General features: G+C 42.4%; 1 protein-coding gene across 1 annotated transcript in view; it reads left to right on the top strand.

Annotated features, from left to right (window-relative positions):
• Positions 1 to 24,783, top strand: part of lrp5 (low density lipoprotein receptor-related protein 5) — a 75,324-nt gene that overhangs the window by 12,058 nt on the left and 38,483 nt on the right. The window contains exons 2-11 of the mRNA XM_085778261.1: positions 447 to 647; positions 789 to 1,005; positions 5,239 to 5,307; positions 5,414 to 5,542; positions 11,116 to 11,312; positions 11,542 to 11,673; positions 18,998 to 19,086; positions 19,170 to 19,388; positions 19,533 to 19,621; positions 20,896 to 21,067. Of these exons, the coding sequence (XP_085634387.1) occupies positions 447 to 647; positions 789 to 1,005; positions 5,239 to 5,307; positions 5,414 to 5,542; positions 11,116 to 11,312; positions 11,542 to 11,673; positions 18,998 to 19,086; positions 19,170 to 19,388; positions 19,533 to 19,621; positions 20,896 to 21,067 (1,514 nt within the window). The remainder of the gene's footprint in view (positions 1 to 446; positions 648 to 788; positions 1,006 to 5,238; positions 5,308 to 5,413; positions 5,543 to 11,115; positions 11,313 to 11,541; positions 11,674 to 18,997; positions 19,087 to 19,169; positions 19,389 to 19,532; positions 19,622 to 20,895; positions 21,068 to 24,783) is intronic.

The raw sequence follows: 24,783 nt of genomic DNA, 5'->3' as shown, positions 1-24,783 counted from the left end.
GGAAGGTTATGAGACAGAGTTGTTTTATGTAATGTAAATTCATGCAAAATCGCTTTTTAGCTCTGAGCAGCTCGTGGCTCTGCTCCGCCGTTCTAAGAATAGCTTCCACCAACAATTAAAGGTAACAAACCTACTGCTAAGACTATAGGGATTATGGCAATGGGCCAATTTGCCAAAATGTGGAACTATCCCTTTAAGTGATAAACCTTTTATTTTAATTAACCAAATAAATCAGTTCAACACTTTTTCAATGGTTGCAAAAGGCAGAGGAATTTGATTCAGTTGAATTCTCTTTGGTTCAACTTCTCACACTTTTACCAATAACAGCCTTCAGAAAGGTGACAAGTGAGATTCTGCGGTTCCACAGTTAATAAGATGGTGGACATGTGTTTCCATCGTTTTGCTGTCTTAAGTTTTTCATGTGTTGAACTTTCTCTCCTCTCCAGGCACGCCTCTCCTCCTTTTTGCCAACCGGCGTGACGTACGATTGGTAGACGCGGAGGGTGTGCGGGGCGAGTCGGCCATTGTTGTCAGTGACCTGGAGGATGCAGCAGCGGTGGACTTCCTGTACGCTGAGGGCCTTATATTTTGGACAGATGTCAGTGAGGAGGCCATCAAGCAAACCCACTGGAATCAGTCGTCCAACTGTGAGTCTCCACACTTTCTCTGTGTTTATTCTCCTGCTTAGTGAAGCAGCAGCAACTGTGGCTTTGGAAGCTGCGTGTTTGAGGAAGGCTTCCTCTCTCTCTCGTCACTGTCTCACACTGTGTATGTTTTGTGGTTTGCAGCCCTTAAAGAGGCACTGGGAACCGGCCAGACGGTGGTAGTATCGGGACTGGACAGTCCTGATGGGCTGGCCTGCGACTGGCTGGGTAGGAAGCTGTACTGGACAGACTCAGAGACCAATCGGATTGAAGTGGCCAACCTAGATGGCACCTCCAGGAAGGTCCTATTTTGGATGGACTTGGACCAGCCCAGGGCCGTCGCTCTCAACCCTGCTCAACGGTAAGAAAATACAGAGACAAGCGCACACACACTCTTCACAGTGCTGTCACACACTGCACCTTCGAGTGTGACTGAACAAACTGTCTCAGCAGGGCAGTTTACATAAGAGATTCGATGAGAACAGCACTGTTTTATTTAGCGATGTATTTTTGTTTTCACACAATACACTGCCAAAATTATGGTGAAACTCAGAGCCTTAGTCACTCTTTATATATTTAGATTTTGGGTTTATGACATACAGACAACGGGGTAAGTGCCTCTTGTGTGTTAAAATGAAGTGTGTGTGTCCTGTGAGGCATAGGACTGTTGTTGACTTCCCTTTAGTCTGCTTATAGGAACATTGTGTCTGCATCACTGATACAACCCTTGATCAATATTGTAAAACGTCTGTATAGTGCCTATTTTAAGAGCCTTACAACGTGCCCATCTGTCAGTAAATTTAAAGGTCTGCAGTGAATAGAGGCAGATTTCCATGTGTTGTTTGATTATGAAGCAGGTCTAGGTCCTAAGTTAAAGGAATATTTCAACATTTGGCAAAAGTTGTTTTCGAGGTAAATTCATGCTGCTACGCATTCCTGTCGGGGGCAGTCTCTGCATTTGCCTCAAAAACAACTCTTGTCTCGAAACGTTCCATTATTATCTCATAGCGTGGCGAATGTGCAGGTCACAACTTGTCCACCAGAGCGTTTTGGAGTTGTTGGATTGTGTATTTGATGAGTTTGATGAGGGAAAGCAAGAAATCCCATTAGCCTCTGTAGCGTAGCTCTGAGCAGCTCGCGGCTCTGCTCCGCCGTTCTAAAAATAGCTTGCACTGACAATTAAAGGTAACAAACCTACTCCTAAGACTATAGGGATTATGGCAATGGGCCAATTTGCCAAAATGTTAAACTATCCCTTTAATACTGAGCCTCTTATTTTGTGGTGTAACAACAAAGCAGACACGCCCCAGCCCCGCCCACCTGGACTCACCATCAAACTCAAAGAGGGAAATATGGACTTTTAGGTCTTCAAATGAAATAGTCCGAGCTAGCCAAGCGCATTGGGACTGAAGATGCAGGCTGAGGTGACAGTGAGATGAGAGTGACATCATGAAGATGGATGAGGGCGGTTTTCAGAGTTTTTCTCTCTCCATGCGGTTTAAACATCACTCTGGCCTTCCTTCTCTCTTACACACACTTTGTTGGATCCTGAGCTCTTCAGATGATAGGTTTACTCTCGAGGGCAGTGCAGCAGGAAAGAGTCTATCTGCTAATTGCCTTAAATGGTGTTCACTCGGACGACCCTAAGATTGTGTATTTGAATTCTCTCCGTGATGTTTAAGGAGTCAGCGGTTGACCATCATGGCCTCTACAGTTTTTACCAAACTGTTTTTAAACCTGTGTGAATACTCCACTGACCTCCTTAGTTGGACAGCAAGTCACTGCAATGTCCTTTTAACACAGTGCTGAGGCAGTGTGGGTCTCTCATACTGAAGAGGCTGAATACCATCTTAGCTCCCAGGACAAATATGCACAGCCAACATTTATATAGATTACATTAAACACAGGGTGTGTCCATGTTTGGAGATATATTTGGCAGGAGAAAGGAGGAAACACTGGCAGCAGGAAACAATAAGGTAGCTGGTGTCAGGGCCAGGTAACTAGGAAACATGTATTTATAGCCAGCCACTACTATCCATGCATCCAGCTATACCACTTATCCGTGCAGGGTGCCGGGCTGGAGCCAGTCCCAGCCGACACAGGGCGAGGGCTGGGTGCACGCCAGCCTATCACAGGGCCGGAATATAGAGAGGAATAATGCACACGCAGTAACAATTGCACCTACGGGCAATTTAGAGTTTCCAGTCAACCTAGTGTGCACGTCTTTAGACTGTGGGAGGAACCCGAAACAAATAGAGAGAGAAAAGAGAACTAGTCCAGTCATTTTATGAAAAAAGGTTGAACAAATAGCAACAGAAGCAAACTCAACTGATTTTGTATCCTCAACATGTCCTGAGTGAGGGAGAAAAAGCCCTGAAGAATCCCATTAAGGGGAAGTTTCGAAAAAGACCCAAATATAGCCCATTCATACGCCTTTTCATTATTTTTCTCACGTGAATAGGGTAAAATGTTTAACCTTTAGGTATCTCCATGAAAATTACTGAGTTGATTACTTACATTAAGACAAACAAAAAATGTATTACAAGTTTTTTGAAATTCTTTGTTAACATGAGCACATTTGCATAAATTTTCATAAATTCCACCGTTTTGACGGCACATGTATACATAAAGGTGCTGTGGTGGTACCAGCATGAAAATTGGAATGAGTTGGGAGGCAGTTCAGGGAGCTGAACCCAGAACTGTCTCACTGAGAGTCAAAAGTACAAATCACTGCACCAACATATCAGTGTGCATGTGTCCCCACACACACTGAAACATGTGGCTTTAACAGTGAGTTCATACCAGATCAGTTCATACTGTAAATGTGTGCACAGCACAGACACCAGGAATGAATCAGAGCTTCTCTCTCTGGTTTCCTGCTCTGTTGTTGTTGTTTCTGTGCTGGCAGCTGAAGGAACGCAGATCTGTGTACACATGCAGCTGTGTGTTTAACATACCCATACCTCCACACAGTTTAATGTGTCATTCAAACCTGACAGACTGATTTACTGTGCTCCACTTTATTTCCCTGGGAACCAAACCATAGAGGAGTTGTCGTTGTTTCTTCATTTTACTTTTATTGTAGATCTGATTTATGGCAGAGAAAAAAAACACTATTAGCATTGTAGTAGTTGACAGGTTCAGGGGTGCAAACTTGTCACCTTTCGGCGAAATTCGCCGTTTTGGATCCCAAATTGGTCATTTGTGTGATTCGTGTAAATCCGCAATAAAAAGAAAATTGAGGGGGAACACAGAGAGACAGATTGTGCAGGTTTAAAAGCTGTGCAAACCTGAGTAAATCTGGTGTAAATTCACCTTTAAAGTTGTTGTTTTTTTAAATTTCCCCGGGGGAGAGGTTGTTTCTCTTGTTTTTCCTCATTTGGTCTTTCCCAAAAGTTATTGAGTTAACAGAATCATTTTCTAAACAAAAACATGCTGGTCTAAGAAAGCCTGGATATTGACAATAAAGACAGTAAAACATATTTTGGCTGTTTTTGAATACTCATGATCACCTATATGACCTGACAATTATTTTTCCTCTTTGTCACGATATCAACATATTTGCACCTTTGAATTTAGAAAACACACAATTTGATTAGGAAAAATTGTCTTATGCTAAAAACCTTCAGACTGTGACTTTTTCTGTAAGTTGCAAATGGGATTAAATATAATGGTATAAAGGCAATAAAAAAAAAAAAAATAATAAAAATGTATATATATATATATATATACAGTATATATAATGCATCTTACAGCAAATACTTCTTTCTTTTTTGCTGTTAGAGAGCAACATTACAGCCCCTGCTTTGTAAAAAATGTAGGTTTGATATGTACAGCTGGTTGGGACTAATCAAGACTGTGGCGAAGGCTGTCAGAAGAGTATCTGGTTTTTCAGACTCACTACTTTTTCTACTTCCACGTTTTCTTTTAAAAATGCCATAATTCAATTCAATCTCTGTTCAGACAAGTGTTTTGCTTCGTATCAGAAATGATTTACGTCCAGACTATCACACCTGTAAATGCATACATACCTGAGCAATCATGTACACTGGGCATGTGTGAGCCAGTATAAACAGGAAGCAGATTGTCTGCTCTGCAGTCGGTTGGTTGCAAAAAACAAAACAAAAAAGCACTATAAACTAGGAACAGCAAAGACAGAATTTAACTCCTCAACAACAAAAAGTAGCACATAGTTTGAAATCAGCACTTTGGAGGGAAGATGTAACTGTGTTTTTATGCTGTGACGTCTTAAACCAACCACGGGATTCGACCATGGTGGTAGTGCATCATGTGAAGATATGACAAAACACAAAAGTGGAGCCAAAACATCTGTTTTTGTTGTATGGATGTGATTAGTGAGGAGTTTGCTGCAACCACTAGAAAATAATTTTCAATATTTTATCAATGTATAATGCTGGTTAACTTAGCCTTTAAGATGCTACACAGGCAAGAGTGATACTTCTTTGTCTGAAAAAGTTACGTAGCCCATCAGGACAAATACACGGGTCAACCAAATTTCCATCTAATCAGCGGTGATAAGTTGTTAGGACATTCTGATTGGTTTTATTAACACATGTCTTTTTTTTTCATTCAGGTACATGTACTGGACTGATTGGGGGGAGGAGCCCAGGATAGAGCGTGCTGGCATGGACGGCAGCAACAGGTAATATGTCCAAACAAACTAAAAGTGACCTCACCTGCTGTATCCCCTTTCCATCTAAACGCTCATATCTTAACCTCTTCACTTTCTGTGTCTCTGTCTACAACAGGAAGGTGATAGTGAATGCAGACATTTACTGGCCCAACGGTCTGACCATAGACCTGGTGGAACAGAAGTTGTACTGGGCAGATGCCAAACTCAGTTTCATCCACAGAGCTAACCTGGACGGATCAGCACGGTATGAAGCTTTGTGTATGGGGCTTGTTCTCCAGCCTCTTCCTTTTGTCTGTTGGACTGAAATGTAAGCATCTATAAGGGAAACAGAAAAACACACTTGAAATGTTCAAATGAAACGTTTTTACATCATTTTTATTATCAAGAACTACAGAAATATAATGACCAGCCAGTGGACAAAGGGTTACATCCTTAGAACCCAATCCACAAACCTAAAAAAAAGAGAAAAAAAAAGAAAACCCAGAAGAAAAAGAGGAAGAAAACAATCTGTTCTCCGTCCAGTTGAACAGGTCATACGGATCTATAAAACGAGAGAGAGAATTACAGATGCTGTTGTCTCATTTGCTGAGAGCCACATATTCACATTCACCTCTTTAGCCCCAGTTGATGCAAGCGCTTGGTAACGCCACATAAATAAAGTGAAGAAAGGTTAGATTCCACCTCTGCCTTACGGTCAGACTGTGTGGGAGCGATGTGTCCAATGTGTTGCAATAAGTCTCTTTGGCAGCTGTTAAGTCTGCAAGTATTACACATTTCTGACATTGTGGAGCCTTAAGTGAGGAAATGTTGTACATTTGTACAGTTGTACACAACAAGTACTTTTCCAAAATTGAGCAAGAGGAGGTCACTCCGATGTCATGTGAGAAACTTCCATAGTGTCTATAGTGTCAAGTGAGTCCTGTGTACCAAATTGTGATGACAGTCAGGATATTTTGAGGCCATCGCTCCAAACTGTCCTCCACTAGGAGGTTTCATTAGTACCAAAGCCTCTATTGAAACTTTCAAAGATCAGCAGGAAATGTCTTAGAGTTTCAATCTGCTTCTTTCTGACAGAGAAAGGGGGGAGAGGAAGAGGGAAATTGCTGTACCGACAGAATGAAAGAAAAGTAGCGAGAGAGAGAGAGAGAGAGAGAGAGAGAGAGAGAGAGAGAGAGAGAGAGAGAGAGAGAGAGCATGGGAGCGTTATCCAACACAAACATAACTGTGGTATGGAGGCCCCAGTCAAAACACACACGGCTTCACACACACTCCCAGTGCATCTCTCTTACAGCTCATTCTTTCCTTCTCTCCTTTAGTCTATCCAGCTGCCGCCTCTCTCTCCAAACCTTATCTTTCTTTCTCTCTTCATCCAGCCAGCCTTTCTCCATCATTTTCTTGGTGCCTCTCCAGACGGACGCCTGTTGAGGACAAACACTGACAGTGAAAGTCTCATTTCTACATCAGTTTCAGACTGCATATATAACTGTGCTTTTTTTTTTTGCACCGAAATCCAAACCATTTGTAAAATAATTTCACAATAGTTTATTGAACATTTCTGCATAGTTGAAATTCCACTCAAAGTGCCACAGGAACTTAACCCTAACCACTACGAAACATGAATCTGGAAGCACAAGAGAAATAGACATATTTTCTTTCTGAGAAACAGAAATAATATCTACAGTACAACTGATGGCTACACTATAGTTATTTTAAATTCCTTTCTAGATTGTCCTCAACGTTAAGGTGCTTGAAACAAACTCATTTATGTAAAAAGTGTCTTCACTACAGCACAGTCAGACATGTTCAGCCAGAGTATGACTAAACCATTACTACGACATCAATTACCCAACAAATGAAAGTCCTGATTTCCAGAGTAAAACCAAACATGGTGTCTTTAATGAAAATAAATATTAAAGAAAGACTGAGGAGAAAGGAAGGAGTTCCACCGCACACAATGTGGTACTTAAATATTGATTTATTGTTTAAAAGTTAAGCTCCTTCCTGGAACTCCTTCCTTTCTCCATGGACTCCTTGTGAGGATCTAATCTGTGCTGTCCTGTCTCCCCTTTCTCAATTAAAGAAAGACTGACTGAACCACCACACTAAAATAACTATAATATAAAATAAATAAATAAACTTAGTATTGATGTCAAATTGAGTCTCTACAACAAATTATCCTCCTTGGTCTCACTGCAATCTATAGCAATACTGAAAAGACAAGCCAACATAGCTAGCTAAACTGTAACTTCAGGTTTATGGGAGAAATCAGCTAACATTAGTTGGTTAAACTCCATCTTGTGGTAAAAGTTATGAACTAGATAACATTTTAGATGCTTGACACAATCTTACTTTGAAGATAAGAAAGTTCAGTGTGTTAAACCAGACAAATAGTTTGCTCCTTAGCTATATTTTGGGGGCTTTGGGGGCCTTTAATTGATAGGACAGTTGAGGGACAGGAAATTGGGAGACAGAGAGAGGGGGGATGACATGCAGCAAAGGGGCACCGGTGGAATCAAACCCAAGTTAGCTACTTTTACTTACATTCCCACACAGGGACATTGAGTCAGTGTCTCTCCACCTCTGTTGCCAAACAAAGCCAACCTTGACAGTCTTGACATTATTGCAGAAAAAAAAAAGACTCGCTCAAAACCCACTGTTGTACATGGGACGCCAGTAAAACTCGTCATAAGATACCTCTTCATACGGTATGTTCCAAAAGGCCACACAGGTGAAACATCAGCTGTCACAGAGAAGGAGAGAGATGTGATGGGTTACATCAGTGGTTCCCAACCTTTTTTGGCTCGTGACCCCATTTTGTCTTCACAAATCTCTGGCGACCCTGTCAATCAAGATGCGCTAGCTCAGATATTTTTATATGCAGCATTTTATTTGAACACCATTTATATTTGAGAAAGTGAAAGTATAGAATACAGTTGTTTAAGAGTGTGTGTGGTGTTTTTAATCATAATTTAAAAAAGAATAATAATTAGTTTAAAAAATATTTTTATCAGCCATTTTTTAAAAATCAATTACTAGACATTTCAGGCGACCCCATTTGAATTTCAGGCGACCTCATGTGGGGTCCCGACCCCAAGGTTAAAAAACACTGGGTTACATTAATTAAGACAGGATGGAGCAGTAGCTACACAGGCTCCAGCTCTGAATGTGAACCATGCTCATACTCCCATCAGGAGTCACTGGGAATTGTGTTGCCTTCCATGTACGACAGCATCCACAGGTCACATCCACCCAGTGTCACCTTTGTTCCGTGTCATTCACCCTCTTCATGTCTCTCTCTCTCTCTCTCTCTCTCTCCCTGTCACACTCTCAGTCTTTATTCACACTCATGTTACTCACCGAGTCAGGAATAACTGTAAAGGCAGCTGTTCTCCTGGAGACTGTTGCAAGTGTAATGTTACCTATAGCGTTTCTCTACAATTGTTACAATATGGTGGAGAGGTTGGATTGAACCCAAGCCAACATTTAGTGGAAATGCTTGATGCTTTTGGAAAAATGTTGTAAACTCTGCAGGCCCTGCAGCTTCATTCCTATGGCGGCCAGCACACGGCCCGGACACGACAGCTCTGCTTCTCCTAGCTTCAGGCTGCTCATTGCAGCGCTTTTGTGTAACCACCGCCACCACCACGCTCATTGTGTTGAAGGTAGACACGACATGGTGTTGTGTTGATGGTTATAAAGTCACAGTGGAGACATGTTCTCAATTAGGTGGGGAGGCTTTAGTCTGATTGTACCTGACAGCTTCAGTGATGAAGTAATTTGCCTGTTTGCTAATTAATTCGTTCACTTGTACACGTACACACACACACACACACTCACACACATACACACACAAGCTGAGCAGGGCTTTGAAATCTGGAGTTGTTTAAATTTGTTCTTTGGTTTTTCCCTCTTAACCACTGCTGGCAGGCACCTCTGCTCCTACAACACACACACACACACACACACACTGAGGACAAAAAATGGTGATTGATGAAAACCAGTTTCTGCTGTGTTGATTTTCTAAATACGCGCCTCCTTTGATCTTGTGCCGATGTGCATTTGTGTGAGTTCATTTTCTTTTAAGTGATTCTAAAGTGTGTTTCAGGGAAAGAGCTGCTCCCTCCTCCGCTCTAACGATTGTGCTATATGGAACTGTTTGGCCCTGAGAACAGAGAACATACCTTTACTGAGCCTCTTAATGTGTTGTTTTAATGACGACTAAAGAAAACTCCAATGTGTTGTCGAGGTATAACTTGGTAAAAATCACATCACAGTGGAATGTGATCTCCATATTCATGGTCGTCCTTTGAGGAGCATTCCTGATGGTTTTCCAAACGGATTCTTTAGTGCCTCCATCAGGACTACATGTCAAAATCTTTACTTTTCTCTTTTGTTTTTCAGTGTTTTTTTTCTTGAAAATCACTTACAGATATTTTCTCAAGGCTCTTGATTGTATTGACTTTACTCCAGTTCAACCGGCAGTAACACAAATGCAGCCACAAGACTGTTTCTGTTGATGGGACCATTTATTTGCGATTGCGTGTTTTGTGGGTGTCTCCAAGTAAACCTGTGCTGGGGGCTTCGCTCTGAATCTGGACAGTCACTGTTTTATTCTCTTTTATTTAGGTGAAAATCCCTTGAATTGCTGCATGTGTTTTGACATCTGGCTGCTTTTATCAATAGAAGAAAACAAAGTCAAAACCCAGTATCTGGTTGGACCACCTTTTCATTCAGAATCGCTTATTCTTGCTTAGCAAATTGGCCCGTTGCCATAATCCCTATAGTCATAGCAGTAGGTTTGTTACCTTTATTTGTTGGTGCAAGCTAGTTTTAGAACGGCGGAGCAGAGCCGTGAGCTGCTCAGAGCTACGCTAAGGAGGCTCATGGGATTTCTTGGTTTCCCTCATCAAACTCATGAAATACACAATCCAACAACTCCAAAACGCTCTGGTGGACAAGTTGTGACCTGCACATCCACCATGCTATGAGATAATACAGTAACAGAACGTTAAGAGACAGAGTTGTTTTCGAGGCAAAACCGCTGATGCGCGTTCCTGTCGAGGGCAGTCAGAATTTGCCTCCAAAACAACTCCGTCTCATAACGTTCCGTTATTATCTCATAGCGTGGTGAATGTGCAGGTCACAACTTGTCCACCAGAGCGTTTTGGAGTTGTTGGATTGTGTATTTGATGAGGGAAACCAAGAAATCCCATTAGTCTCCATAGCGTAGCTCTGAGCAGCTCACCGCTCTGCTCACCGTTCAGCTTACACCGACAATTATAGGTAACAAACCTACTCCTAAAACTATAGGGATTATGGCAATGGGCCAGTTTACCAAAATGTTGAACTATCCCTTTAAAGGTTGTAATGGGGCTTTCAGAGAGAACATGATAATGGCAAACTGCATGCATGGAGAGTAAATGGAAAGTAGACCTGAAAGCAGGTCCCTGTGTCGCTCTGTGCCTGGCGTCTGATGCTCCCACAGCATCTTCCTTGCTTCTCTCCTTCTTAGTATTATTATTGAGGCCCGTCGGTGCACACAGAGTAATGCTAGGCAACCGGAAAAAGGTGCGACTAAAACAATCCAATATCTGTTTAAATGTGCACTTGATGTAGAATGTTTTCACTTCATTATCTTCCCATCAGAACGAAGGGAAGTTTAGTCTTGTCTGAGTCTACAGCTGCAGTGTAACATGATATGCACTGTAGGTACTGTAGAGCTATAAGTAAGAATGCTCTAGTATAGAAATTGGAAAAAAACAAACTCTCAACCAGCCCCTCACTCATTCTAAAGATGCTTTTTGTTTTGTGCTGCAGTGAAACCGTGGTGGAGGGCACCCTCACCCATCCCTTTGCCCTGACGCTGTCTGAGGAGACCTTGTACTGGACCGACTGGCAGACCCGCTCCATTCACGCCTGCAACAAACACAGTGGAGACAAAGCCAGAGAGATCCTCAGTGGGATTTACTCGCCCATGGACATCCAGGTCCTGGAGTCCTACAGACAGCCGTACAGTAAGTGATAAAAACATATACAAACAACAGGTTGTGTTTAGCATTTGAAAAGCCTGGGGTTTACATGCAGTTATTGCTTTAATTGTTTTATTTTGTATTTTCCAAGAGGTAAAATCTTATTCATATCCTCACTAGTCTCATTTCCACCTGTTCTGAGAAGCTAATCATAGTGTCTTTTCCATTTGTCTGTCTCTGTCTCTCTCTGGTCTTCCCGTTGATGTCTCTGCAGTCCAGACTCCCTGTAGTGACAATAATGGAGGCTGCAGTCATCTCTGCCTCCTCTCTCCAGTCCAACCTTTCTACAGCTGTGCCTGTCCGACTGGTGTCCAGCTCAAACCAGATGGAAAGACGTGCAAGCCAGGTATGGATCCTGTTTACAACAGTATGAGTACAAACAGACACACTAAATGAGACATCATATTAAATGTGATTTTGAAGTTACAAATCCAGCCTCATTATCTCATTCTCAATATATTTATAAACACTAGGTATCCATTAGTATTTGTGAACTACAATCACAACCTGGTCAACATGTTAAAAAAAAAAAAAAACCCAACAGCTGACAGAACAACTGTTTGATTTGGCTCCTGAGGAGAGAGTGCTTCCTCCTTAACAGCAGGAGTCCAAAACAACACTACAGTGACAGGGGAATGGGGGTCTCTGCTTGGCTCTGACATGATAAACATGGCTGAGATCATTCAAGCCAGGGATCTGTTGGTTAAGCTGAACAATAATTCCTCGGCTGGTTTAAATCCGTCAGTCCTCAAGAGGAACAGTCTCTGAGTGGTCGTTTTGCAGATGTAGTCAGTGTTGGTCTCGAAAGTCATTTAATCATCCCCTCTTCCCTGCCATTAAAAAACTTTTAGGTGTTTTTTTTTTAGTTGACTCAAGGTTTTTGGTTGTTTTTTTGTGCAATTGTGCAAAACTAAATCTCCAATTTGATAAAGAGACAAGACACTGCCACCAGCTTAACTAGAGTGACACGCTCAGATCTGACACACCCTGTTAAAAAACAATCCCGGCATCGGTTGGACTTTAGTGTTGACTGTTGCTAATCTCCATCACCATTGTCTTTGGGTGTGTTCAGTGATGCAGCACCGTGTATCTGCCTGAAAACAAGTAAAAGTGAGTCTGACCTCTCTGCTTGGAGAGCGGGACACACATTGACCAGCTGCCATGTTGATTCCCACGATGCTGAAACAATAGAGCCTTATTCTGCAGAAACACAACAGTGTGTTAGAGCGCGCCTGTCTGTGAGTCTGAGTTGTGTGAATGTATTAAATTTGAATGAAGCATGCCAACCAATCACTTAGCCACTGTTGACAATAAAAAACAACGCTCTATTGTGTCAGCCTGTAGTGTGTATGTGTGTGTGTGTGTGTGTCTGTGTGTGTGTGTCTTTGTGTCCATGCTTCTAATTTGTTTTGCTTGGCTGGTTAAATTGAAGGCGTTTGTCATTGCCCTGGCAGCAGAGCGCGTGCTCGTGTGTGTGTGCGTGTGTGTGTGTGTGTGTGTGTAAGAGAGAGAGAGAGAGACTGTTTGTCAGAGGTCTTTAAGTGTCTCAGGATGAAGTCAAGCGAAGAGAGGAGGGGAATCACAGACGCTTTCCCTCCTTCTCTCTCCCTCTGTCCCATCATTTATCCTCCACTCCCAGACTCAGCTGATGATGGAGCAGCTCGCAGCGTCTGATCTGATTGGTGCTGGGGCACGAAGATGCCAGATTTTGATTGGTTTTGACAGTGCAGGTGAAATGAGAGATAGAAATGTTCTTGTGATCGTTATTATTAATGAGACATTTCCATTGATTTCAACACAGTAGCAATCAATACTCCAACGGTTGATTGCTGTGTGTTATGAATTAGCAAATAATGACTAAAACAGAAACAAATGGAGACATTTTGAGAACAGAGAGGTGGAGTAGTTACATTGTGTTGATGGAGGGGAGCTCAAACTAAAAAAAAAAAAAGAAAACAGACACAGTTTCTGGATTGTATATGTACTGTACCTCCTCCACCAATTGTTTGTGGTAGTGCAAGAGCTTTGTTCCCTGTGAGAGGTGAGAGCTGCTGTCTCAGCCTGGTAGGTTGTGTGATTGGTGTTTCCTGGTTGACCATACCCAACAGTGAAGTCAGTGTGTTGGTATCAATAACTGCATTTTCTCCAGGCATGTTGTTAAATCATATTTTACACATAAAAAGTAGAAAAAAATGGTTCTGAAGCTCGTCCACTGTTACTTCCTTCCTGATTGAGATATCTTAATCAGGCCTTTACTGTAGCTCTGCCCACCACTGGCTGGCTCCAGGTAAAACAGCAGAGTATCAAGGTTTAAGCCCAGACTCAGATGAGGGGTCTGTGGAGACCAGAACCAGAGACCAGCAGATGGATCAGAACAGTTGGCATAGTTTGCATTTTTATGTTTCTGTTGTTTGTTGGCGTGTGGCTAGCGGTAGCTGACACAGTGTTAATGGTTGTGTTAATGCTAACTCTCACTCTACGTTCAGGAACTGGGAGACTGTTGCTGATTGGTGCTGAACACAAACTAACATGAGTCAAATTAACCACAGTAATTAGCCATGGTAAATACGGGGTCGGTTAAATGGGAATACTATCATTTTTACTGTGGTATAGAGCAGCGGTCCCCAACCTTTTTATCTCCGCGGACCGGTCACCGGTGGAAAATTTTACCGCGGCCCGGCGGGGGGGGGGGGGGCGGCCGTTCTCTTCGGGGGGGGTAGCGTACGTTCTCCTGTTTACATTACATGTAGGCCTACTGTATTAACAGGACTACACGTTCACATAGCCTAGTTTTCTCTTACGTTTACGTTCTTTGTTACAACTCACCATAATATAGTATCACAATAATAATATCAGTCATCCGGGGGTGATGCTCCGTCTGTCATCTCAGTTCCTGTCTACCAGTCTACTCTGTCATCTCGTTTTGCTGCTGAAGCTGCAAAAAACTCCGTTTCACAAACGTAATATGTTTGTAATGGAAGCAGGTTTTCCGTGCTTTTGTGGTGATCTCAGGATATTCTGCTTAAATCCAGAATGCAGGGAGAGAAGTTTTCTGTGAAGTGATGAAGCGGCAGAGAGCCGGCCGGGTCCCGCACACACATTGCGGAGCTTGGAGCATGTGAATCACCTGTTGCAATGAACCTGTAATTTAAACAGGACTCGTGTTTTTTCTTTTAGAACAGCTTTCTTCTTGTTGGAAAGCGTCGGGTCTTCTGTCGTCTCATTATTGAGTTTTTCCCGGCCCGGCGACGTGTGTTTTTCACTCTTTTACGTTTGTGCCTGCCTGTCAATTGCCTGTCAATTGCCTGTCAATTGCGCAGCACCGGCCGATGCACAAACGGAAGTGGCAACATTTTCAAAATAAAACGACCGGAAGTGTGAAATAGACGAAACAAACGATTTCATTTTTTTTTTTTCATTTTCATTTCATCTTTCTGCGGCCCGGTACCAAATGATCCACGGACCGGTACCGGTCCGCGGCCCGGTGGTTGGGGACCACTGGTATAGAGTGAAACCAGTAATTGTTTCATTTCTAGTTATATTTGATTATAATATAACTTACTTAAAATGGACTCAGGAATAAAGACTGGACCCAAAGTGTTTTTGATATCAATCTGAGGTCATCAACTGGAGAATTTGAGCTTGCAGGCAGGATATACTATTGCAGCACACACAATAACACAGATAATGCTTTGTCTTTGTCTTAAGATTGCAGCAAATAAATGTGAAAAATGAGACAAAGATAAGATAGAGAAAGCTGACAGGGCAATTGACAGAGAGAGACACTTTGAACTGCTTTAAATGTGCACTCTTCACAGTCAGAGGTGTGAGAGACAAAGAGAAACAGTTAATTGTCTCCCATGAGGTGAGTTTGGCTCCTGTTAAATCCGAATCAACAGCCAAACACAGTGGAGGATCCCCGAGGACGGCAGAGCCCTTTGTTTGCAGACGGGTTGCAGCGAGGAGGAGAGGTGGAGAGCGATGAGAGCAGAGCCGGGCTGCGGCTCCAAATCTTTTTCAAAACAGATAGATTGATATTGGACTGAGGGGTTTGGTTTTGGCGGTTTGGCTCTAATCCAGATACCAAGCACTCAGACTTGGATCTCCTGGATGAAGCCTTGATATCTATACTTTAATCACACGAGCTTTGGAGAAATGTACAATTTTCCCAGCGGGAGGAAAAAACGTCTGGTACTGACTGAACGGCAGAGGAGTCTGAGATTTGAGGTTTCAATAAGTTCACAATCCCTTTTAAGTCAAGATGCTCTGAGTAGCACTGCACCTTTGATTGTGTTGTTCTCCAGCAGGGCTTGTCTTCAAAGACCTGAGCGGCAGTGTTGCTCCACCACACCTGCACAAAACTCCCATGTCAAACACAGGATGTTCATTATATACGATACGTGATGCACGGCAATGTGGAAAACAACAAACATAACTGTAGCTGCTGTGCAAATAGGGTTGCACAGTTAATCAACATTTGATTACAATCACAATATCCAATCTGCTCTGTGCTGATGAAGGTAAAATGTGCCACAACAGACCACAATTGAGACCACAGACACAGATGTAAAGGAACATTAGGGGACAAAAAAAATCTAATTTCACATCTAATTTTTTCAGTGACGTGAAAGTAAATGTTTTTTTGTTTTGTTTTTTTGCTTTTTACATCCAGGTGGCATTATAGATAAATAGAATACTTAAATCTTTTTTTTTCCAGTGGGGCATGAATAATTATATTAAATGTTTCATTCATGTTCATATTGTTTTGTAGACAAAGCACATGAGAAAATACATAGTACAGACAAAAAATAAAATCTTCTAAAAGCTTTTTTGATTTATTGTAGTTCAGTAATGCGGACAGTGTCTTTCTTTAAGTATAGTATAAGAAACTATTTGGTACCGAGAGCCAACAAAAATCATTTTTTATTTTTGTCCTGTCTGAATGAAATGGAACAAACAATGGCTCCAACTGAAATTGTGACTCATCTCCATCAAAATAATCACAATAGTTTTTTTTTTTTGTATTGTTCAGCCCTGTTGTGTAGTTTGTGGCTCTTCGGCTCTGACATCTGAATGACCGAAGCTCTGGCGCTGTTCATAAATGATCTTTGATGTTAAAGGGATAGTTCAACATTTTGGCAAATTGGCCCATTGCCATAATCCCTATAGTCATAGCAGTAGGTTTGCTACCTTTAATTGTCGATGCAAGCTGTTTTTAGAACGGCGGAGCAGAGCCGCAAGCTGCTCAGAGCTATGCTACGGAGGCTCATGGGATTTCTTGGTTTCTCTCATAGCGTGGTGAATGTGCAGGTCACAACTTGTCCACCAGAGCGTTTTGGAGTTGTTGGATTGTGTATTTGATAAGTTTGATGATGGAAACCAAGAAATCCCATTAGCCTCCGTAGCGTAGCTCTGAACGCTCTGCTCCACCGTTCTAAAAATAGCTTGCAACAACAAATGAAGGTAACAAACCTACTCCTAAAACTAAAGGGATTATGGCAATGGGCCAATTTGCCAAAATGTTGAACTATCCCTTTAAGGTATGTGACAGATGTGTGGAAAAGAAAACTACATGTGGTGTTTTATTCGTTGCTTCATTCAGTCCTGAGAGAAAAAAAAAATCTCCCTCCCCCAGGTCTTCATCACGAGTTAATTCTGGGGATTTTCAGTGGGTTTTGTTAAACGCTGACTGTTTTATAATGACTCAACAGCACTACATATCCTGTCATCTCATCATTACGCCATTAAGAGGTTCTGTGCTTTGTATATAGATATTTGTATTGGACCATCCAGATAATACTGTGGGTTATGGACTCAAACCTCAACCGTTGGGCTGACACTCAGTGTAAACACCAGGAGAATTATAGTTTATCTGATCCCCGACTGAACTGTTTGAACATTTCCTGCTGTCTGCGTTTCATCAGGTTCTGCATCATCAGTTGTTTTTTTGTGAAGGCGTCTCAAAATTGTGCAAAGTTACTTAGTTGCATCTTTGTGAGACATAAATTGGTGTCGATTCATTGCCACGCTCTAGGCTGTGGTTGGTGGTGTCATGTTAGATGTGATTTTTACACTTAAATGCACAGAATGACCTTTTATCCTGCACACAGCTTTGTTAAGTACCAGTTGTCAGGCTTATTTTCCCAAGCAGTGTACTAGACAGCACATATAACTGTGTGTAGAGTTTGAAAGACAAGACATGATCATGATGCTGGCTCTTCATTTTTTAATATGACCATGATCTCTATCCACACTGTAGATTTATCACATCACATGACCATCTGCGTATATTGGGTGTGTGTGAGCCAGTGTAAACAGGAAGCAGATTGTCCTCTGCAGTTGGTTAGTTGCAGGTTTGGAGGAGTGTGGACGCCAGGAATAAATGTGGCAAGAGAGATTATTTTAAAACTGAAACATCAGTGTGGAATGGATGGAGTCAAAAATCTGCTGCATCTTGCTTGAATTTTGACTTAATTTATCATGTTTGACTGCTTCATGTGCACAACACCACATCACCCAAGAATTACTGTTCTTGGCGATAAAGTTGGACTGATGTTTGAGCAGATAGAAAGATGAACATCGCATGTTGTAGAAACGAATGTGATGAGAGCAGAAAAAGACTTCTGTAAGGCTGGAGAAGTAAAAACCAACACTGTCGGTTCACATCAAGGCCTCACCCATTTATTGTCTGGCTGATTTAATTGTTTATTTTGAGTCTTTCTCAGACATATCAGTATTATATCATTGTGTGTGAAGGCTGATAGGAACTGATGTGAACCCTTTTTTGTGCCTTCAGTCTTTGCAGGCGAACTGCAAACAGTCTGGGTTTAATTGAGAAACAGTGTGTGTCCATGTGTTGGTTGATCCACTGGAGAAAAATAACATTAGTGTTGTGTTCATTCAGTTTGTTGTTAGATAGGTTTGCTCCACACAACACTGATAGGCTGATGGGGTCTTTCACGGGAATAATTGATAATAGGCTCTTGCCCTTTTTGTAGTTATTTATCATTAATGTCTAATGGTTTACTTCAGTGTTTCACTGAGGCTAAATTATTTATTGTTAAACAGTAAAATCTTATGCGATATATATATATATATATATTATACAAGTGTTTGAGCCATATTTGAAGGATCATTCAGTTAAAGGGACAACGAGGAGTTTCTCCATCAGCAGAACGAAAAATTCCGCGACAATAAAAAAGTCTTTGTGGATGAATCTACGTTACCCACACTTGTTCATGGGCCCATTTTCGATAAATATATCGTTTTGTCTCTATCGTTATTTTGTTATTATTAGTGGTGGCGGAAATGCTGGGCGAGCCGACCAGCGTTTCCTTACTTTCGGTTTCGCGGACACTGCCCGGCGAGTCATGAGAATAACGCCGCCGAATCGCCGTTCATGGTTGGAACTACGACAGTATCTGATTGTCTTCGAAGCTCTGACTTTAATTCTTGATGAATGAAAACATGAGTCTGTCTTGCGCCAGTCAAAGAATTTCACGGTGCGCACGGAGGCTCATAAATGTACTGTGAAAACGCTTTGCATTTCCAAAACTCCTCGTTGTCCCTTTAAGAGATTAAAAAGCCGTTGTCTCAGAGCTAGTTGAACTTTCTCACTGTGAGTTTTCCGTCTCTGCTGATTCATCATGTAACTGTTGTGGTTCTTTTAGGAGCAGAACAGGTTCTGCTGCTGGCGAGACGGACTGACCTGCGGAGGATCTCCCTGGACCTGCCGGACTTCACAGACATCGTCCTTCAGGTAGAGGCGCACACATGTACACACACATACACACACACATACTCAGACTCCATAATGTACTAATTGTTCCTCTGCTCATACAGGTTGATGACATTCGCCATGCCATCGCCATTGACTACGACCCGGTGGAGGGTTACGTCTATTGGACAGACGATGAGGTCCGGGCCATCCGGCGCTCCCACATCGATGGCAGCAATGCCATGATACTGGTTACCACGGAAATCAACCACCCTGATGGTATAGCTGTGGACTGGGTGGCCAGAAACCTGTACTGGACCGACACCGGCACCGATCGGATCGAGGTAGGGCTGAGACTTTTCTTTAGGGTTCATTAAAATTCACTCCACCTGTCTGACCAATCAGAGCCTCCCTAGCGCAGCTTTACAAAGAAAACCAGCACGCTGTGATTCTTGAGTGTTGTATTTTGCCGTCCTGTGCTTTTCCAGGTAACCAGACTGAACGGAACATCCCGGAAAATTCTGATTTCCGAGAATCTTGATGAACCCAGAGCCATCGTCCTGGACCCTGTTAATGGGTAGGTGGTAGAGTGTGTCTGTGTGTGTGTGTCCCTTCCCTGGCCTGGGGAGAGTTCACCTTGTAGTTCACTGTAACGCTGATCGATACATCCACCAAAAAAAATGCTCAAACACATCCTGACCCTCGTTAGACCCTCTCCCTCCCAGAATAATGAGCGTTGCCATGGATTTGCTACAGCTTTGAAGGGTCTCAGACTGGAAATGGATAAGACAAATTATCAATTAATTAGAGCTGTGAAGCAATTAAAGGTTATCTAATTCATTACATGCTGTGTGATGAATACATTTTGATTAATCACACACATACTTTTTTGCCTTGAAAGTATTCTGAAATATTTATGGACTTAAGTTTCCACTTCCTGTCAGTGAAGTGTGCAGCAACACTGAGGAAACTGTGATTGTTTACTGAAAGCCAGTGATCCCCAGTCAACACAATGAATTTGTGTCAAAAGATGTCCTGTCCTACCACTGGTCCGCAGTGTATTGCAATACATTCTTCAAGGGCATTAGTCACATGTCACAGGTAGACAAGCTCAATTTGTATCTAAATGTCTTGCAATCGGTGCTCCTATCAACAGCTCCATCTGGGTGTTTTTTAAAATGTAAATAATCAATTTATGGCGCAAAGTATCGTCTGCTCATCTGCCTCCATCATGTCACAAAGCCACTGAGGCAAGAACAGTTTCTCTGACGCAGGTCGAAGGGCAACATGGAACGAGAATTATCAACTTTTTAAATTTTATTATTTGTTCTGTGATTATTTAATCAAAAATAACATCTTATTTTGACAGCCGCAGATTTAATTATCACAATATAACATCTCAAAGTTGTTCAATTCCCCAGTGTTGCTGAACCTAAACAACTCAGAGAGTCGGCCCTTTTTAATCCAGTTCATCCCAAACCAGCTCCCTGTTGAACCTCTGAACAAGCAGTCTGCTGTCCTAATGATGCATCAGATGGCACAGTGATCGTCTTCTCTCTCTCTCTCCCTTCTATGACTGCAATGAATGACCAACAAAAACAGAAAGATAATATGTCCTCGGTATGGTATATAGAGCTGAAGTCACAGTTCAGTCTCTGAGATGTGTGACCATAAATGTTCCAGACCACTTTGTACCACTGATGTGATTTCACTGGACTTGAGCTTCTGAAATATCAATAACAAGTAAAATCAGCTTCAAAATGTAAAAACAAACCATCTGAATGTATTAGTTGGTGAATGTATAAAACGTTTCACGTCCGTCTAACTCCAGCTGCCTCCGTCTCTCTTCAGCTTCATGTACTGGACTGATTGGGGTGAACATCCTAAGATCGAGCGGGCCAACCTGGACGGAACGGACCGGGCGGTCCTGCTCAACAGCTCCCTGGGCTGGCCCAACGGACTGGCAATAGACTACGCAGCAGGGAAACTCTACTGGGGGGACGCCAAGACGGACAAGATAGAGGTATGTCAGCAGCAAGACGACACATATGTGTTTCTCATCTGTCACCGTCTCTGCAGGTCCGGTGTGACCTGACCTGTCTGTACGGTTTGTACTTGTCTGGTCTGGTCTGATCTGTTCATCCCGTCCACTGCAGCTCCAGTGAAATAAGACAGGCCAGAGAGTAAAGTACTGCAATAGGAAAATGTGTGAAAGGCTCAACTGAAGTGATTCAAGGCCAATCTCATGCAGATAAACACACCTTCCACATGGCTCCTGCATTGATAAAACAAGAATGATAGACAACTGAATAAAAATTCTTGTGAGACAGAAGCCGGAGATGTGATGAGATGTGATGCTTCCAGTGTGCTAATGGGTTTTGGATCTGTTTTTTGGAGCATGTTGGGGAACGACTGTTGCTATTGTGTCAGTTGGTCTGTTTGTCATTTGAGAAAAACTACCTGAGAACAAAAGGCAGGGCTGGGCGTGACGGTCTTTACTCTGGGTGTGGGAGTCTGGTAAAAAAAAAATGTGCGTAAGCTGGAGAATGTTGTTTTCTTCAGACATTCCAGATATTTATCTTTTCTTTCTGTTGCTTCTTGATTTTTTGATAGTGGGTGTTGTTCACCTGTCGCCTCAGCCATCAGCCAGCATGTCTCATTCCTCGGGCTGATAAACTTAAGCTTGTGTGTGACAGCTCACAGCGAGATTAAGAGTCAAACCGGCCACCATGACAGGCACGAGTGCAGCTTCTGCTCTCATCCCATGCAGCGGTTTGGTTTAGGGCTTTTTTTTTTGCGCTCAGAGCTTCTTCATCCACACCACTCAGCTGCTGGGTCGCTCCCCGCCCTGTTTGGGGCCTCAAATCTGAAACATATGTGACAAAATGTGATGAGTCTGAATATAGATTTTAAACACAACGGGCCTGTCAGCGGTGATACGAGCCGTCAGGTCATCGCCGTGTGACAGCAGATTCAGGTCAGCCTGAGTTCTGTGAAGGTCCCTGGCTTCAGAAAAACAGGTCAGTGCCAAAAGGCTCAGAGAACTCCCATGTACTCACAGTAGGACTGCTGCTGCTCAATTATCTGCTCAAATTATATATTCATCAGAGATGCCCTGATTGACTGACCACCGAACACGATCAGCCGATTTTAATTAGAAAAAAAATGTGATTGGAAAATGATGCTCCTAGACACCGATCAACTCAAACCAATCAGCTGTGGTTAATCAGTGTGTTTGTGATAACTGAGCTTGTTCACAGGCCAAAACGTCGGCCACAGAGAGACTGATGAAATGTACGGCACCGACTGTTTGACTGCTCACAGCCATGATGTCGCCTATTTCCTATTTCTTCTTTTATTAGGTTAAACAAAGATGTAAAGTGATGTCACTAGATTTTAGTCCTGAGGCACAACAGCATTCATGCTATTTGTAAAAGTTGTGGTAACCATAGTAACTCACGCAGACACAGCTGCTTGTGTTGTCCATGACACGAGAGGAGCAGCAGAATGGGAATAAATGACAGGGACATGAGAAGAGACAACAGACACATTTAACTTCCAACAGAGCAGAGAATAATTTTACTGAGTGTCTGTTTGTATTGTCAGAGACTGTGTGTGCTGCTCATCTGCTACTGGGGTTACTAGGAGATTAATACAAATACTAATGTGATACGTTGATGTGATATTGAAGGAGACTGAGCTCAGGACCCTGGCCCAGTTTAACTTCTGGTTCCCTTACAGGCCGATGTTCAATCTAATGATCATTTCCATCTCCCCCTGAACATGAGAGGGAGAGGTTCAGTCTGTCTGTGATGCACCCGCAGGTCTGTGCTCACATTAGTGTAAGCTTAAATCATGTTGACATGGTGACAGGCAAAACACATTGCCCTCTGCAATGCAGAACAAATGAGCAGCATTTGCCCCAGCTGATGTCACACATAGATGATCGGTATCTGTATCAAATGTTTGGAGAATTCCTAATAATCAGTATCACTTTTATCAATATTGATTATAGTCATTGAATTTGGAAACACCACACTTTGATGTCTCCGTAACAGTGGACTTTCTTGAACTTGAATACGATTCAAAGAAATAATTTTTTTTATAAATTAATAAAATAAATATCTAAATATTCACATGTATAGAAATAATGAATAAAGAAACAAGGTCAGGTGTGTTGCAGTGCACTGGTCCAACATAGTGAAAATGTTTTTGTATATTCACTACTCCAGTCAGTAACTCGGTTCAAGGAATTTAAAGTCTGGCCGGACGAGACAACAAAACTCTTTTGTCCTCCATATACTGCTAACGTACACCGACTATGTAACCAGGAAGTCTGGGCTAATTCTTAAGGGGAGATTAAATTTGTTGTCGTCACAATAACTGTCAGAATTGTAATTAAATAAAATGAGGTTCTTTGCCGAGCCCTAACCTGCACATCAAGTTAAGTGGAGCCTTCACAGAAGTATTAAATGTCTCCTGTAGTGCTTCACACCACAGAACCAGCTCTGCAGTGTGTGTTTCACAGGTTGTGTATGTATCTTTCTACATAAACCGGTCTGTTTTGGAGCCTGGAGGTCTTCACACCCCAGCGTCTGAGGCAGAGGAACACAAAGTGAGGCAGGGCTGGGGGGTGCGGGGGTTGTTATTCTTGTTGCCCTTCCCCCCTCTCTTCAAGACTTCCACTGCTGCTTTAAAGCAGGTGTTCTCCAGTCTCCCGCTTTCTCTCACACTGAGGCCACAATAACTTCACGTTCCTCTGATTCGCAGTGGTTCCGTTTGTTCTTTCACTCATCATTTTTTATTTGTTTACGCTTCCCGTTGGTATTTGTCTTGTGTCTTTGTGTGTTCATCGCCTGTGCGGCTGTGGCTGTGCTGCTCGTTGTGGCGTCTGTGGAAGTGGACAAGTTTACTGCTGTTAACATATTTTCATAGCAGCAGAGGAGACCGGACCAAAGTAGTGAATGCCTGAGCTTTCTGGCTGAATGCTTACCAGTTGAAAAGAGGTGGCTGCTCCCTCCTCCCCCTCCTCCTCCCTCCTCCTCCTCCTCCCTCCCTCTGTTTCTCTCTCTCTGTCAGGGTGAAAGGACCCACCTCAAAGGGCTTTTTTCACGTTTCAGCCTTGTTTTTATCCTGTTGAATAGAAATTGCTGCTGGGTGTGAAGACATTTCCATTGTACGTCTCCTTGTGTCTCTCTCTCACACTCTCGTGTGTGTGTATGTGTGTGAGTGCCTGTGTGTGTGTGTGGCTGTGTGTACTCTAATGTTATTCAGTTTTTATTATCACACATGAAGAGTGAGGCAGCAGCCAGTTTAAGAGTTTAATATTAACTAGAAAAATCATCTCAAACTGTAACAGTAATAGTATTTATAAAGGCTGCACAGTGTGGAAAAAAACATATTGAGATAATTTCAGCAGATATATGGACTGTGATATTGCTTTTTCAGTTTTCAGATTTTACACTTTATTTTCACAAAAATAATGGTTTTGATCAATTGTGTAGCCCCAGTGCTTAAAACTTAAATTACTGCACTCATAGCAGCAGGTTGAGGCTGATGAGCAGTCAGACTGATTTTACTGTTTTGTCTGACTAAACTAATAATTAAAACTCAGGTCACAGCCACATGTGGTCTGCTAAGTTTATCCTTCGATACAGGCGTTGGTCACCCACCATGCAGCTCCTGGGGGACTGGGGATAAAGACGAGGCCCCTCTCCAACACACACACAGCTGAGATCC

Source organism: Trachurus japonicus, chromosome 6, assembly GCF_045865225.1.
Source record: "Trachurus japonicus isolate A0001 chromosome 6, Traja_1.0".
NCBI classification, from domain to species: domain Eukaryota; kingdom Metazoa; phylum Chordata; class Actinopteri; order Carangiformes; family Carangidae; genus Trachurus; species Trachurus japonicus.
The sequence above is the reverse complement of the archived record's forward strand: the minus strand, read 5'-3'. Positions and strand labels throughout refer to the sequence as shown.